Source organism: Rhinoraja longicauda, chromosome 19 (assembly GCF_053455715.1).
Source record: "Rhinoraja longicauda isolate Sanriku21f chromosome 19, sRhiLon1.1, whole genome shotgun sequence".
Taxonomy (NCBI): Eukaryota; Metazoa; Chordata; class Chondrichthyes; order Rajiformes; family Arhynchobatidae; genus Rhinoraja; species Rhinoraja longicauda.
Window position 1 is genome coordinate 1,028,730 of NC_135971.1, and position 16,123 is coordinate 1,044,852.

The window sequence follows — 16,123 nt, forward strand, 5'->3', positions numbered from 1 at the left end:
GTCGGGGAAGCAAGACCCAGAGGACATTGCCCCCACCCTGTCACTAGACCCACCCCCCCCTGTGACCAAGCTCAGAAGTTCTAGGAACAGAATTACACCATTCAGCCCATCAAGTCTATTCTACCATTCAATCTATCTATCCCTCTCGACCCCATTCTCCTGCCTTCTCCTCATGACCCCTGACACCCATACTGATCACGAATCTATCAATCTCCAGCTAACAAATATCCATTGACACGGTCCCCACAGCGATCTGTGGTAATGAAGTTCACAGATTCACCACCATCTGGCTAAAGAAATGCCTCCTCATCTGCTTTTGTTCGGAGGCTATGGCCTCTGGTCCCAGATTCTCCCACTTGTGGAATCATCCTCAGCATTCACTCAATCCAGTCATTTCACTATTTGGCAAGTTTCAATCAGGTCCCCTGTCATTCTTCTAAACTCCAGCGAGTGCAGGCCCAGTGCGGACAAACACTAATCATATGTTATCAAGGGGACGTGACCTGTTGTTTCTCTCCCCCACCTCCAATCAGGATCGAGTCCTACCTTACCCCCTCTGCTGGGGGAACACCCACCCCCCCCCCCCCCCGAACGTCCCACCCCAGGACCCAGCTGTTCCTCCCCCCCACCCAACCTCCCACCCCGGGACCCAGCTGTTCCCCTCACCACCCAACCTCCCACCCCGGGACCCAGCTGTTCCTCCCCCCCACCCAACCTCCCACCCCGGGACCCTGCTGTTCCCCTCACCACACCTCCCCTCCCCAGGTACGATGGGAAGAGGGGGAATAGAGAAGGAGGAGAGAGGCTGGTGGGCAAGGGGGGCGAGGTGGAGAGAGGGGGGAGCAAGGGGGGAGAGAGGGGTGAGAAGGCAAGGGGAAGGGCCATGAAGTCAGAGGGATAATGATGGACAGATTGATTTGAGTAATGGATGGAATGAAGGAGCGGAGGGAGAGAGGATGCAGGAGAGGGATTGATAATCGTTGTGGTCACCAGAGACTGGTGTTGGCCACGCACTTTGGTCTCCTTCCATCCCACAGAGCTGCTGGATTATTTCCCCACTGCACCCACTGTCTGTCCACACTTTATTACAGATCCAGCCTCCGTACCAACTGAAGAATCCCAGGAAACAACACCCGAACCCCGGGAGGATTTGTCCACCGTCCCAGAACCAGATAAAAGCTCAGGTATCGATGGAGGGATCATTGGAGCAGTGGGGGACAAGTTGGGGAGGGTAACTTGAGAAGAGAGGGTCTGGAGTGGAAGAGCAGATAGTGTGGGGTGGGGGAGGAGGGGGACTGGAGTGGGGGGAGGAGAATACCCCAGGGAGAGTGGAGTTGGAGCATTGCGGAGAGGGTAGAGATTCAGAGTGAAGGGCGGAGGGTCGTGGAGAGAGGAGGGGAAAGGGCAAATAGAAATGTGTGAAACGAGTAAGTGTAGAAGAATTAAACGGGTGGTAAGGAGGGAATGTGTGATTGGAGATCGGGCCTGTACTCGCTGGAGTTTAGAAAGATGAGGGGGAGATCACATCAAAACTTACCCTATAATGAGAGGCCTAGATAGAGTGGATGTTGAGAGGATGTTTCCAGTATTGAAAGAGTATAGGGCCAATGGGCACAGCCTCGGAATAAAGAGACATACCTTGAGATACGAGCTGAGGAGGATTTACCTAGCCAGATGGTGGTGAATCTGTTGAATTCATTGCCACAGAAGGCTGTGGACATTGGTATCTCCAAGACGATGGTATTTTTAAAGTGGAGATTAACAGTTTTTGATTACGAAGATGGACAAAGGTTTCGAGGAAACGAGAATATGGTTGACAGGGAACGATATACAGTATCAGCCATGAGTAAATGGCGGAGTGGTCGATGGGCCGAATTCCCTCATTCTGTTCCTCTGACATAAATTTATGAACATGAGATTGAGGATGAAGTGGAAAATAAATGGAGAGCTTGAGGAGAATGTATTTTGAAGACAGACTGACCCACAGTGAGAGAGAGAAAATCACAGAGAGAGAGTCAGAGAGAGAGAGTCGGGGAGAGAGAGAGAGTGAGGGAGAGAGAGAGAGTGAGGGAGCGAGAGAGAGAGGGAGAGAGAGAGAGAGGTATTGAGGGAGAGAGAGAGTGAGGGAGAGAGAGAGAGAGAGTGAGAGAGAGTGTGAGAGAGAGTGTGTGAGAGGGAGAGTGAGGGAGGGGGAGAGTGGGAGAGAGAGAGAGAGTCGGAGCGAGAGAGTGAGAGCACTCTGTAAAAGCCTGGCTTCACAAGGGAGTGAGGCGTAGCTCGTGTTCGAGGAGGATGCAATGTTGAAGGTGAGACGTGTGACCTGTGAGAGTTGGTATTTGTTGGTGTTCGCACGGACTCTTTGTCTACAGACGACTTCCCACCAGATGAGCTGATCATTCTGTTTTAATCTCTCACCCTCCCTCTCCCGCCTCCATTCTCTTCTTCCAGATCCACCGTCGGGCACAACTCAGGAACCCCAGGGAGCAACGAGTGGAGACTCAAGTCAAGGATTGACCAGTGGCCCAGCAGGGTCTGCAAGCTCAGGTATTAGTGGTGGGGAGCATGAAGCACAGGAACAGGCCCATTGTCCCACAATATCCATGCTGTTAAACATATCTCCCCTGCCTGCACGTAATCCATATCCCTCCATTCATTGCATGTCCACTTGTCTAAACAAAAGACTGCTTGATAACCACTACCTCTGATACTCAATGCCCTGACTGATGAAGGCAAGCATACCATATGCCTTTTGATCATTGCCACTTTCAGGTTGTTGTGGACTTGGACACCAAACCCCCTCTGCACATCAATGGTCTCGAGGGTCTCGCTATTAACTCCATATTTTCTCCTGCAATATGTCCTTCCAAAGTGCAACACCTCACACTTACTTTGCCGTTTCTCTGCCCATTTCTACATCTACATCTACATCCCACAAATCTACATCCCGCTGAATACTTTGACAACCTTCCTCACCATCCGCACCTTCACCAATTTTATCATCTCCACACAGTTACAAAAGACACAAAGTGCTGGACTAACTCAGCAGGTTAAGAAGCATCTCCGGAGAACATGGACATTTCCCAGCGAAACTCCCACGTCAGATGTGGACTTGCATAACAACAGCGGCCCCCATTTCAGTCTCCCTAGTTCCTGCCTAATAATGCTGTAATGGACCCTGTACCAATTTAATACTTCCCCCAAGGTCCAGACAGACCTATTCATAACTCTCTTAAAACTATGGAGCTGTAATCTTTGTTGCCAAAATGCTCTCTCACTGAAACACCAGGAGAGGCTCATTTCCTGGCTCATAAAAGGGAAGGTTCTTCCCCTTGGTCGTTACATGGTTGCATGTTGGGAAGACAAACTGGACAGGACCGACAGAGTGAATGATAGAGTTCACTGAAAGTGGAGTCACGAGTAGATAGGGTGGTAAAGAAGGCTTTAGGTTATGATGGGAATTGGTAGGGTGAATGCACAGCACCTTTTATCCAGAGTTGGGGAAGCAAGAACCACAGGACATACATTTAAGATAAGAGTGGAAAGATTTAATAGGAGCATGATGGGCAACCATTTCATGTTGTGTGGTGGATGTATGGAACAAACTGCCGGAGAAGATAGTTGAGGCAGATACAATAACAAAATGTAAAAGTCACTTGGACATGTGCGTGGATAACAACGTTTTACTGGAATATGGGCAACATGTGGACAAATGGGACTAACAGATAAGTCAGCATGGACGAGGTGGGCCGATGGACCTGTTTCTGTGCTCTATGGTCAATCCCTGAAATTCACCCTGACTCTAAAGGGGAGTGGGAGGGGGCACGTGGAGTGAAGAACGTTTTTGATGGAGAGTGGGTGACGGGATATCAGATGATGCTGATATCTCCACATTGGCACTCCTTGAATTGCTGTACACATCTCGAAGTTTGATGCCATGTTGCGGTGTTGCCGCACTACCGTCTCTCTGTTCCTTCATTCCAGATCCCAAGATCTCCACAGTGGAACAGACCCAGGGATCATCAACTGGAGAATCTACCCAGGAACCATCTTCCATTCCAGTGGGAGACACGTCCTCAGGTACCAAGCCCCCTCATACGTTATTGCCTATCCTTGCAGCCAGCTTTTGGAGAGGACAGTAGTTTGTTCTGCAGTGGACAACAATTCCCCTTGGATTGAGGTTGGTTGAGGGAACCACTCCAGAAATACTGCCTCACCCGCTAAGTTACTCCAACACTTTGTGCCTTTTTTGTGAACCAGCATCTGCAGTTCTTTATGTCTCCACATGGGGTTTAATTTAGATATACAGTGTGGAAACAAGCCCTTTGGCTCTCCAAGCCCACGGTGACCAGTAACCACTAGCACTATCCAACACACTAGGGACAATTTACAATGTTTGCTGAAGCCAAATTAACCAACAAACCTGTAAGTATTTGGAAAGTGGGTGGAAACCGGAGCAGCTGGAGAAAGCACACTGGCTCACTGGGAGAACTTACCAACTCCATGCAGACAGCACCTGCAGTCAGGATGGAAGCCAGGGCTCTGGCGTTGTAAGGCAGCAATAACCGGGGTGGGAAAGGTCCTTGATTATGTTGGCTGTTTTCCCGAGGCAGTGTGAAGTGCAGATGGAGATAATGGTGGGGAATCAGGTCTGTGTAACAGACTTGGCAACATCCACAACTCTGCAATTTCTTGCTGTCTTCGGCAGAGCTGCTCCCAAACCAAGCTGTGATGCAACAATGTTGTGACATGGTGTGTAGTTGGATTACAGAAGACATTTGTAAGGCGCTGTGATGACTCGGGGACAAGAGGGGTCAGTGTTTAGGCCTCAGCTAGTCATTATGAGGAAAATAACTTGGCTGAAACGAATAATTGTCAGTGTTCCCTGAGGACAGAGATAAATCCAGATATTCCCCCACTGACCCACAGTGTCCCACACTGTCCACAGTTAGTGTTCCCTGGGGACTGAGATAAATCCAGATATTCCCCCACTGACCCACAGTGTCCCTCACTGTCCACAGTTAGTGTTCCCTGGGGACTGAGATAAATCCAGATATTCCCCCACTGACCCACAGTATCCCACACTGTCCACAGTTAGTGTTCCCTAGGGACTGAGATACACCCGGATATCTCCCACTGACACCAGTGTCCCTCACTGTCCACAGTCAGTGTTCCCTGGGGACTGAGATACACCCGGATATCTCCCACTAACACCAGTGTCCATCACTGTCCACAGTCAGTGTTCCCTGGGGACTGAGATACACCCGGATATCTCCCACTAACACCAGTGTCCATCACTGTCCATAGTCAGTGTTCCCTGGGGACTGAGATACACCCGGATATCTCCCACTAACACCAGTGTCCCTCACTGTCCACAGTCAGTGTTCCCTGGGTGGGGGAGTGAAAGGAGAATTGGAATGTCCCAGAGAGGGGGAAGGAGTGGCCTGAAGAGAGGATGTGTAGATAGAGGTGGACTAGGAGAACGTGCACAGTTCTACTGCCGGACACCCCAGCCCACCGTTGAGTGACAGGAATCATTGAAGGAAACGGTGTTCCCCTTGGTCAGTTCCCAATATTCATCGTGACTCAGACTGAGGAGAGTGAGGTGGTTGATGGAGGTTTGGATGGGAAAGGCAGTGAAAGAGGATAGATGATGTTTTCTCCACACACCGCTCCTCAATACAATACAATACAATACAATACAATATATCTTTATTGTCATTGTACCCAGGGGTACCACGAGATTGGGAATGCGCCTCCCGTACGATGCAATAATTTAAGTAATTAACAGCAACCCAACGAAACGAAACAATTGTAACAGTTTTTAGACAGGGTAAAGTGCAAGTTGATCTATGCGTTGTGGCCATCCGGCTCAGCAGGACTGGTTCATAGCAGCTATGGCCCTGGGGATGAAGCTGTTCCTGAGTCTGGAGGTGCGGGCGTAGAAGGCCTTGTATCGTCTGCCCGATCGAAGGAGTTCGAACAGACTGTTGCAGGGGTGTGAAGAGTCTTTGTGGATGCTGGTGCCTTTTCTGAGGCATCGTGTGTTGTAGATGCCCTCCAAGTCTGGTAGCTGTGTTCCGATGGCCCTCTGAGCTCTATGGACTACCCGCTGTAGAGCTTTCCTTTCTGCCTCCATGCAGCTGAGGTACCACACAGGGATGCCATGCGTTAGGATGCTCTCTATGGTGCAGCGGTAGAAGGTCGTCAGCAGCTGTTGGGGTAGACCAGACTTTTTCAGTGTGATTAAGTAGAACAGTCTTTGTTGTGCCTTCTTGACCAGCGCAGCAGTGTTATTGGACCATGTTAGGTCCTTCGAAATGTGAGTGCCCAGAAACTTGAAGCTGGACACTCTCTCCACACTGTCCCCGTTGATAGAGATCGGGGCATATTCCATGTTATGTGACCTACGGAAGTTGATGATCAGCTCCTTGGTCTTGGTGGTATTTAGGGACAGGTTGTTATCCGAGCACCAGTCCGCCAGGTTCTGCACCTCCGCTCTATAGTTTGTTTCATCCCCGTTGGTGATCAGCCCGATCACCGTTGTGTCGTCTGCAAACTTGACAATGGTGTTGGTGTCGAATGCAGGAACACAGTCGTGTGTGAAGAGGGAGTAGAGCATGGGGCTCAGAACACAGCCCTGTGGTGTGCCGGTACTCAGGGTGATAGTGGAGGACAGGTGCGGGCCCATTCTCACTGCCTGCGGTCGTTCCAGCAGGAAGTCCAGGATCCAGTCACATAATGACGAGCTGAGGCCTAGCTGGTGGAGTTTGGTGATGAGCTTGGTGGGGATGACCGTGTTGAAGGCGGAGCTATAGTCTATGAATAGCATCCTCACGTACGTGCCCTGTCTCTCTAGGTGAGTCAGGACAGTGTGAAGAGCCAGAGAGATGGCGTCCTCTGTGGATCTATTTGCCCTGTATGCAAATTGATGTGGGTCCAGTGAGTCAGGGATGCTGGATTTGATGTGTGAGAGGACCAGCCTCTCAAAGCACTTCAAAGACAACATCAAAGCAAATGTGAAGGCATACAATATGGCAAAGATTGGCGGGGAGCAAGAGATTTGGAAAGCTTTTAGGAACCACCGTTTAAGAAGGGATCGATGCAATAGAAAGGAGATTTTAGCCTGACTTCAGTGATCTCTAAGATTTTAGAGTCCATTATTATTAAGGATTAGCTTTCAGGGCACTCGGCCGCATGTCACAAAATAGACCAAAATCAACATGGTTTTGTTCAGGGGTGATCTTGCCCGACAAATCTGTTGGAATTCTTTGAGGCATCAACAAACAGGACAGATAAAGGCCAGTCAGAGGATGTTGTTAACTTAGATTTTCAGAAGGCCTCTGATAAGGTGCTGCAAGTGAGGATGCACAACTAGACAAGAGCCTGTGGTATTAGAGGCAAGGTACTAACATGGAATAACGTTGGGCAGACTGTCAGAAGGCAAAGAGTGTGAATAAAGGATGCGTTTTCTGGTTGGCTGCCGGTGACGAGTGGTGTTCCACAGGGGCCAGTGTTGAGTCAACTACTTTCCATGTTACATGTTAAAGATCGGTGTGATGGAATTGATGCATTGTGGCCAAGTTTGCGGATAATATGAAGATAGGTGTCGGGGCAGGTAGTATTGTGGATGCAGGGACTTTGCAGAAGGACTTGGGCAAGTTGGCAGATTGGGGAAAGAAGTGTCAGATGGAATACAGCACAGCAAAGTGTACGGTCATGCACTTTGGTAGAAGGAATAAACATTTAGACTATTTTCTGAATTGTGGGAGGATCAATAATGAAATAATGAATAATGAAAGGCCCAGACAGTGTGGATGCGGAGAAGATGTTTCCAATGGAGGGAGAGTCAAGGAGCAGATGGCACATCCTGAGAATACAAGAATGTATCTAAGATGGATTGAGGAAGAATTTCTTTAGCCAGAGGATGGTGAATCTGTAGAATTCATTGCCACACATGGTGATGGAGGCTGTCATTTGGGTATTTTTACAGCAGAGATTGATAGGCTCGATTAATAAAGATATTAAAGGTTCCAGGGAGAATGCAGGGGGTGGCGATGAGAGGGGAGATGCCATGGTGGTGGATCAAGCCTGATGGGCCAAATGGCCTCATTCTGCTCCAATGTCTTATGGTCTTCTGTTTGTTTGGGGTTGGACGTTCCTCCTTTATACATTGGTGATGTTTCTGGTCCTGGAGACACCTCCCGTCTCTCCAGCCTTTTCCCCTTTCCCCGCGCTCCACAATTCTCTACCTGATCCGGAGTTGGACACCAGTCGGGCACCCAAGGGAGCTACGACTGGAGACCCTGGTCCCGGTTAGAGCAACGCCCCAGCAGGGTCTGTAGGTTCCGGAATCAGCGCTGGGATTACTGATGGGAACGCCGCTCCCTGTGGTCAGTCCTGAGGCTGGTCCACACACGGACTGTGGGAGAGTCAGAGGTTAAGGAGGGAGAGTCACTGGAGGGGACGGTGTTGTTTGGGTCAGCGAGCGGTCCAGGTTTTTCTGGAGCTTGAAGTCCTCCATTCCCCAATTTCCTGTCACATGCAGGCGATGTATTTTGGTGATTCCACTCTCACTCTCCCGTCTCTTCACTTGTTCCAGGGCCCCAGAATGCCGGAGGTGAGGAACACAAAGAGTCAACAACCGGAGAGCCCAGCGCGACACCGTCCGCTGCCCCAGAGGGAGAGACGTGTTCAGGTATCAGGTCTTGTCTGTGGTGTGGTCGTCAGTCAGAGTCGGTGCCCAGTGTCTCCCCGTGTGGTCGTCAGTCAGTGCCCAGTGTCTCCCCGTGTGGTCGTCAGTCAGAGTCGGTGCCCAGTGCCCAGTGTCTCCCCGTGTGGTCGTCAGTCAGTGCCCAGTGTCTCCCCGTGTGGTCGTCAGTCAGTGCCCAGTGCCCAGTGTCTCCCCGTGTGGTCGTCAGTCAGAGTCAGTGACCAGTGTCTCCCCGTGTGGTCGTCAGTCAGTGCCCAGTGTCACCCCGTGTGGTCGTCAGTCAGAGTCAGTGCCCAGTGTCACCCCGTGTGGTCGTCAGTCAGTCGGTGCCCAGTGTCACCCCGTGTGGTCGTCAGTCAGAGTCAGTGCCCAGTGCCCAGTGCCCAGTGCCACCCCGTGTGGTCATCAGTCAGTCAGTGCCCAGTGTCACCCCGTGTGGTGGTCAGTCAGAGTCAGTGCCCAGTGCCCAGTGCCACCCCGTGTGGTCGTCAGTCAGTGCCCAGTGCCCAGTGTCTCCCCGTGTGGTCGTCAGTCAGTGCCCAGTGCCACCCCGTGTGGTCGTCAGTCAGTGCCCAGTGCCCAGTGTCTCCCCGTGTGGTCGTCAGTCAGTGCCCAGTGCCACCCCATGTGGTCGTCAGTCAGAGTCAGTGCCCAGTGCCACCCCATGTGGTCGTCAGTCAGTCAGTGCCCAGTGCCCAGTGTCACCCCATGTGGTGGTCAGTCAGTGCCCAGTGTCACCCCGTGTGGTCGTCAGTCAGTCGGTGCCCAGTGTCTCCCCGTGTGGTCGTCAGTCAGTGCCCAGTGACTCCCCGTGTGGTCGTCAGTCAGTGCCCAGTGCCACCCCGTGTGGTCGTCAGTCAGTGCCCAGTGCCCAGTGCCCAGTGCCACCCCATGTGGTCGTCAGTCAGTGCCCAGTGCCACCCCATGTGGTCGTCATTCAGTCAGTGCCCAGTGCCACCCCATGTGGTCGTCAGTCAGTCAGTGCCCAGTGCCACCCCATGTGGTCGTCAGTCAGTCAGTGCCCAGTGCCACCCCATGTGGTCGTCAGTCAGTCAGTGCCCAGTGTCTCCCCGTGTGGTCGTCAGTCAGTCAGTGCCCAGTGCCACCCCATGTGGTCGTCAGTCAGTCAGTGCCCAGTGCCACCCCATGTGGTCGTCAGTCAGTCAGTGCCCAGTGCCACCCCATGTGGTCGTTAGTCAGAGTCAGTGCCCAGTGTCTCCCCATGTGGTCGTCAGTCAGAGCCCAGTGCCCAGTGTCTCCCCGTGTGGTCGTCAGTCAGAGTCAGTGCCCAGTGTCTCCCCGTGTGGTCGTCAGTCAGTGCCCAGTGTCTCCCCGTGTGGTCGTCAGTCAGTGCCCAGTGTCTCCCCGTGTGGTCGTCAGTCAGTGCCCAGTGTCTCCCCGTGTGGTCGTCAGTCAGAGTCAGTGCCCAGTGTCTCCCCGTGTGGTCGTCAGTCAGAGTCAGTGCCCAGTGTCTCCCCGTGTGGTCGTCAGTCAGTGCCCAGTGTCTCCCCGTGTGGTCGTCAGTCAGTGCCCAGTGTCACCCCGTGTGGTCGTCAGTCAGTGCCCAGTGTCTCCCCGTGTGGTCGTCAGTCAGAGTCAGTGCCCAGTGTCTCCCCGTGTGGTCGTCAGTCAGTGCCCAGTGCCACCCCATGTGGTCGTCAGTCAGTCAGTGCCCAGTGCCACCCCATGTGGTCATCAGTCAGTCAGTACCCAGTGTCTCCCCGTGTGGTCGTCAGTCAGTGCCCAGTGCCACCCCATGTGGTCATCAGTCAGTCAGTGCCCAGTGCCCAGTGTCTCCCCATGTGGTCGTCAGTCAGTGCCCAGTGTCTCCCCGTGTGGTCGTCAGTCAGTGCCCAGTGTCACCCCGTGTGGTCGTCAGTCAGAGTCAGTGCCCAGTGTCTCCCCATGTGGTCGTCAGTCAGTGCCCAGTGTCTCCCCGTGTGGTCGTCAGTCAGAGTCAGTGCCCAGTGTCTCCCCGTGTGGTCGTCAGTCAGTCAGTGCCCAGTGTCTCCCCGTGTGGTCGTCAGTCAGAGTCATGGCCCAGTGTCTCCCCATGTGGTCGTCAGTCAGTGCCCAGTGTCTCCCCATGTGGTCGTCAGTCAGTGCCCAGTGCCACCCCGTGTGGTCGTCAGTCAGTGCCCAGTGCCACCCCATGTGGTCGTCAGTCAGTCAGTGCCCAGTGCCACCCCGTGTGGTCGTCAGTCAGTGCCCAGTGCCACCCCGTGTGGTCGTCAGTCAGTGCCCAGTGTCTCCCCGTGTGGTCGTCAGTCAGTGCCCAGTGCCACCCCATGTGGTCGTCAGTCAGTCAGTGCCGAGTGCCACCCCGTGTGGTCGTCAGTCAGTGCCCAGTGCCACCCCGTGTGGTCGTCAGTCAGTGCCCAGTGTCTCCCCGTGTGGTCGTCAGTCTGAGTCGGTGCCCAGTCAGTACCGTGGGCCGTGTCTGCTCAGACTGAGAACCGCTGCCCTTGGGTTGGTCCGGGTTCCTGCCCTTGTCTCCACCACCACTACCATCGCTCTGCCACAGACTGGGTCCCGTGGGCCGTGTCTGCTCACACAGCCGAGTGACGGACGCTCTCTCCCACTTCCAGCCCCCTGGCTGCTGACGGAGGAGGAGTGCGAGAGGTTGATCAGCGAAGCACAAGTGCTGTTCATGGGGGACCAGGACCTGGGATCGACCAAGGACAGAGAGGCCCATCTCCAGCAGGTGAGAGTTGACCCGTCGTTACCCCCAGGCCCAGAAACTGTGCTCACGGTGACCCTCATCCTCCCTCCTCACGGAGCAGTGACCGCCCACCGGGCAACGGTCACCCAGCCAGTCTGTCCGGTCCACAGTCACTCTCCCCATCCACAGTCACTGTCCACGTTCCCAGTCAGTCTCCCCATCCCCAGTCAGCCTCCCCGTCCCCAGTCAGTCTCTGCCCCGTCCCCAGTCAGTCTACCCCTCATCCCCAGTCAGCCTCCTCGTCCCCAGTCAGTCTCTACCCCGTCCCCAGTCAGCCTCCCCCCCGACCCCAGTCAACCTCCCCCCCGACCCCAGTCAACCTCCCCCCCCCGACCCCAGTCAACCTCCCCCCCCCGACCCCAGTCAACCTCCCCCCGACCCCAGTCAACCTCCCCCCTCGACCCCAGTCAACCTCCCCCCCGACCCCAGTCAACCTCCCCCCCCCGACCCCAGTCAACCTCCCCCCCCGACCCCAGTCAACCTCCCCGACCCCAGTCAGTCTCTACCCCGTCCCCAGTCAGCCTCCCCCCCGACCCCAGTCAACCTCCCCTCCGACCCCAGTCAACCTCCCCCCCCCGACCCCAGTCAACCTCCCCCCCCGACCCCAGTCAACCTCCCCCCCGACCCCAGTCAACCTCCCCCCCCCGACCCCAGTCAACCTCCCCCCCGACCCCAGTCAACCTCCCCCCCCGACCCCAGTCAAACTCCCCCCCGACCCCTGTCAACCTCCCCCCCGACCCCAGTCAACCTCCCCCCCGACCCCAGTCAACCTCCCCCCCCCGACCCCAGTCAACCTCCCCCCCGACCCCAGTCAACCTCCCCCCCCGACCCCAGTCAACCTCCCCCCCGACCCCAGTCAACCTCCCCCCCAACCCCAGTCAAACTCCCCCCCCGACCCCTGTCAACCTCCCCCCTGACCCCAGTCAACCTCCCCCCCGACCCCAGTCAACCTCCCCCCCCCGACCCCAGTCAACCTCCCCCCCGACCCCAGTCAACCTCCCCCCCCGACCCCAGTCAACCTCCCCCCCGACCCCAGTCAACCTCCCCCCCCGACCCCAGTCAACCTCCCCCCCCGACCCCAGTCAACCTCCCCGACCCCAGTCAAACTCCCCCCCCCGACCCCAGTCAACCTCCCCCCCGACCCCAGTCAACCTCCCCCCCCACCCCAGTCAACCTCCCCCCCCCCGACCCCAGTCAACCTCCCCCCCTCCGACCCCAGTCAACCTCCCCCCCCCCCGACCCCAGTCAACCTCCCCGACCCCAGTCAAACTCCCCCCGACCCCAGTCAACCTCCCCCCAGACCCCAGTCAACCTCCCCCTGTCTCCAGTCAGTGTCCCCATCCCTTTTACGGAAATGACCCGGTCGGAGAGGGAAGGGCCATCGCCGGTGTGAAGGATGGGGGGGGGGGGGGGGGGGAGGGGAGAATTCTTTGGTTTCAGGTTTGGGGTAGGTTTATCCACATGATGGAGGAGAGGTGTGAGGGGAAGTGGGGAAGTGATTCCACACAATGGTGAGGGGAAGTGGGGAAGTGTATCTACACAATGGAGGAGAGGAGTGAGGGGGAGAGGGTAGGTGTATCCACACAATGGAGGAGAGGAGTGAGGGGGAGAGGGTAGGTGTATCCACACAATGGAGAGGAGTGAGGGGGAGAGGGTAGGTGTATCCACACAATGGAGAGGTGTGAGGGGAAGTGGGGAAGTGATTCCACACAATGGAGAGGTGTGAGGGGAAGTGGGGAAGTGTATCCACACAATGGAGGAGAGGTGTGAGGGGGAGAGGGTAGGTGTATCCACACAATGGAGGAGAGGAGTGAGGGGGAGAGGGTAGGTGTATCCACACAATGGAGGAGAGGAGTGAGGGGGAGGGGGTAGGTGTATCCACACAATGGAGGAGAGGAGTGAGGGGGAGAGGGTAGGTGTATCCACACAATGGAGGAGAGGAGTGAGGGGGAGGGGGTAGGTGTATCCACACAATGGAGGAGAGGAGTGAGGGGGAGAGGGTAGGTGTATCCACACAATGGAGGAGAGGAGTGAGGGGGAGAGGGTAGGTGTATCCACACAATGGAGGAGAGGAGTGAGGGGGAGAGGGTAGGTGTATCCACACAATGGAGGAGAGGAGTGAGGGGATTCTCCAGGATGGTGGAGGGGTGGGTTGAATTTCCTGCATTGATGTGGAAGGTGTTCCTTCGGTGGGGTGGGTGGGGTGGGTGGCTTTGCACGCTTTGTATGGGTGTGTGTGTGTGTGTGGGGGTGGGGATTATGGAGATTCCCTTGGGCAGTGGGTTCCCCTGTTGTGTGGACAAGGGAGATTTCCATCGTGTGCGAGGAAGGCGTTTCCAGTGGTTGGGGAGAGGGGACGTAACTTCCATTCCTGTGGTTGGGGCAGGGGGAGGCAGGAACTTAACAACGTTTATGAGAGAGGTGATTTGGAAGGAATGTGTTTGCCTGGTGTTCGGGGATGGAGCTTGTGCTGAGAACAGGGATTTTCCTGGCGTTTGGTGACGTGTTCTGCTGGTTTTCTGGGATGGAGTTGGTGGTGTTAAGGGGAGGGAATCTCCTGGTGTTTAGTGACAGATTGGTCTGGTGTTTGGGGATGGAGTTGGTTAAGGGGAGGGAATCTCTGGTGTTTGTAGACGGGTTCTGCAGTGATGGGATCTGTGCTCTCCAGCTCTGGTCCATGATCCCACACAGTGCGGTCTCACCCTTTCCATCCACTGCTCTGGTCTACAGTTACGTGAGGTGCTGAGGAAGCAGCTGCCCTGTGAACAAGTCAAACCCAAGGGCTCACAGACTGGAAAACGCCAGAAGAGGGGAAGGAACTGAGCCGGAAGGTTCTGGATTGTGATCATCCAACACATCACAGGATGATGGGCGGGGAGGTGGTGGGTGTGTGGGATGGGGTAGGGTAGACGTGTGGGGTGGGGTGGGCAGTTGGGGAAGGGTGGGGTGGGGAGGCGTGTGATTGAGAGTATGGTGGAGCGGGCAGGTGGAGAGGGGTGGGATACTTTTGTAGTGTGGGGTGGGTGTGTGTGTGTTGGGGTAAGGTGGGCTGGGTTTTGGGGTGATGTGTGGTGAATGGGCTGGGCATGTGGGTGATGTGTGTGGGTTGGGGTGGAGTGGGCGTGTCAGCGATGTGTATTGGTTGGGGTGGGATGGGCGTATGGGGTGGGGTGTGGTGAATGGGCTGGGCGTGTGGACGATGTGTGTGGATCGGGGTGATGGATGTGTAGGGTGGGCTAATGGGCTGTGTTGGGTTGTGGTGGTTTGGCAGGAATCCAAGCTGATGGTGTCAGAGGTATCTGTATTAATTGTCATCTGAATATCATAATTTCTGTGTTTTATTGATAAAGTTCATATTTCATTCTGAAAATTACACAGTTGATTATCATATCATATCATATAATATATATCTACAGCCGGAAACAGGCCTTTTTCGGCCCTCCAAGTCCGTGCCGCCCAGTGATCCCCGCACATTAACACTATCCTACACCCACTAGGGACAATATTTTACATTTACCCAGCCAATCAACCTACATACCTGTACGTCTTTGGAGTGTGGGAGGAAACCGAAGATCTCGGAGAAAACCCACGCAGGTCACGGGGAGAACATACAAACTCCTTACAGTACAGCACCCGTAGTCAGGATCGAACCTGAGTCTCCGGCGCTGCATTCGCTGTAAAGCAGCAACTCTACCGCTGCGCTACCGTGCCGCCCATTACATTCAATGACCTATTCCTGTAATGTCTCAATATTTCTGATGCATCTGGCAGTACACACTATTCAAGAATAATATATTTCTATGTTTCCGTTAGCTGTAATGCAACTTTAATTTACTAATATTATTAAAAGTAATACAATAAAGACACAAAGTAAATCCTGTGTAAATCTTTGCTGATCAAGGAGACCACTGGAAATAAACTGCAGATGACACATAACCTGGTGGTGGTGCTGCCACTGAGGAGGGTTGTCTTGGGTACAAGGTGATGGTGATTAGTTGGTAAGATTGTCAGAGCGATGGCGATGGAACATAATCCTGTTAATTCTTGTGTGTGTCCTGCCTTTTGGTTCTCCCTGACTGGGAGCTGATTCACTGAGGGAGGATTAATAACAGTGGAACATCCTTTGTGCCTGAAATACCTGAGAATCACCCACACACCCACCACAATCCTATGGGAAGTTGAATGTAAGGGGAGAGGATGCAATCATGGTAAGTCCCTTAACAACATTGATGTGCAGAGGGATCGTGGAGTTCAAGTTCATAGCTCGATGAATGTGACAGAAAAAGTAGATGGGGTGGTAAAGATGGCGTATGATATGCTTGCCTTTATTGCCAGGAGCATTGAGTGGAAGGGTAAGATGCTGCTGTATAGGACTTTGGTTAAGCCTCATTTGGAGTATTGTATGCAGTGGAAGTCTCCCCGTTATGGGGAGGATGTGGGGACTTTGACAAGGGTGCAGAGGAAGTTTACTAGAATGCTGCCTGGATTAAAGTGTTTCACTACTAGGAGATGTTGGATAAACTTAGATTGTTTGTTTCTGGAATGCCTGAGGTTGCGGGAAGATTTGATAGAAGTATATATAGTTATGAGAGGCATCGGTAGGTTAGACATTGAGAACCTTTTCCCAAGATGGAAGTGTCTAAGACTAGAGAGCGTAGGTATAAGGTGAGAGGGGGAAAGTACAAAGGAGA

The 16,123-nt window shown here is 54.0% G+C and overlaps 1 protein-coding gene across 4 annotated transcripts in view; it reads left to right on the forward strand.

Moving 5' to 3' along the window:
- The window catches only part of LOC144602626 (uncharacterized), a 61,381-nt gene extending 47,075 nt beyond the window's left edge, over positions 1-14,306 (forward strand). For all 4 annotated transcript variants that reach the window (XM_078415754.1, XM_078415755.1, XM_078415756.1 and 1 more), the window contains 6 exons: positions 1,092-1,184; positions 2,449-2,544; positions 3,982-4,077; positions 8,600-8,695; positions 11,299-11,414; positions 14,163-14,306. In XM_078415754.1, the coding sequence (XP_078271880.1) occupies positions 1,092-1,184; positions 2,449-2,544; positions 3,982-4,077; positions 8,600-8,695; positions 11,299-11,414; positions 14,163-14,255 (590 nt within the window). In that variant the 3' untranslated portion in view covers positions 14,256-14,306. The remainder of the gene's footprint in view (positions 1-1,091; positions 1,185-2,448; positions 2,545-3,981; positions 4,078-8,599; positions 8,696-11,298; positions 11,415-14,162) is intronic.
- The last annotated feature ends 1,817 nt before the right edge of the window (positions 14,307-16,123 follow it).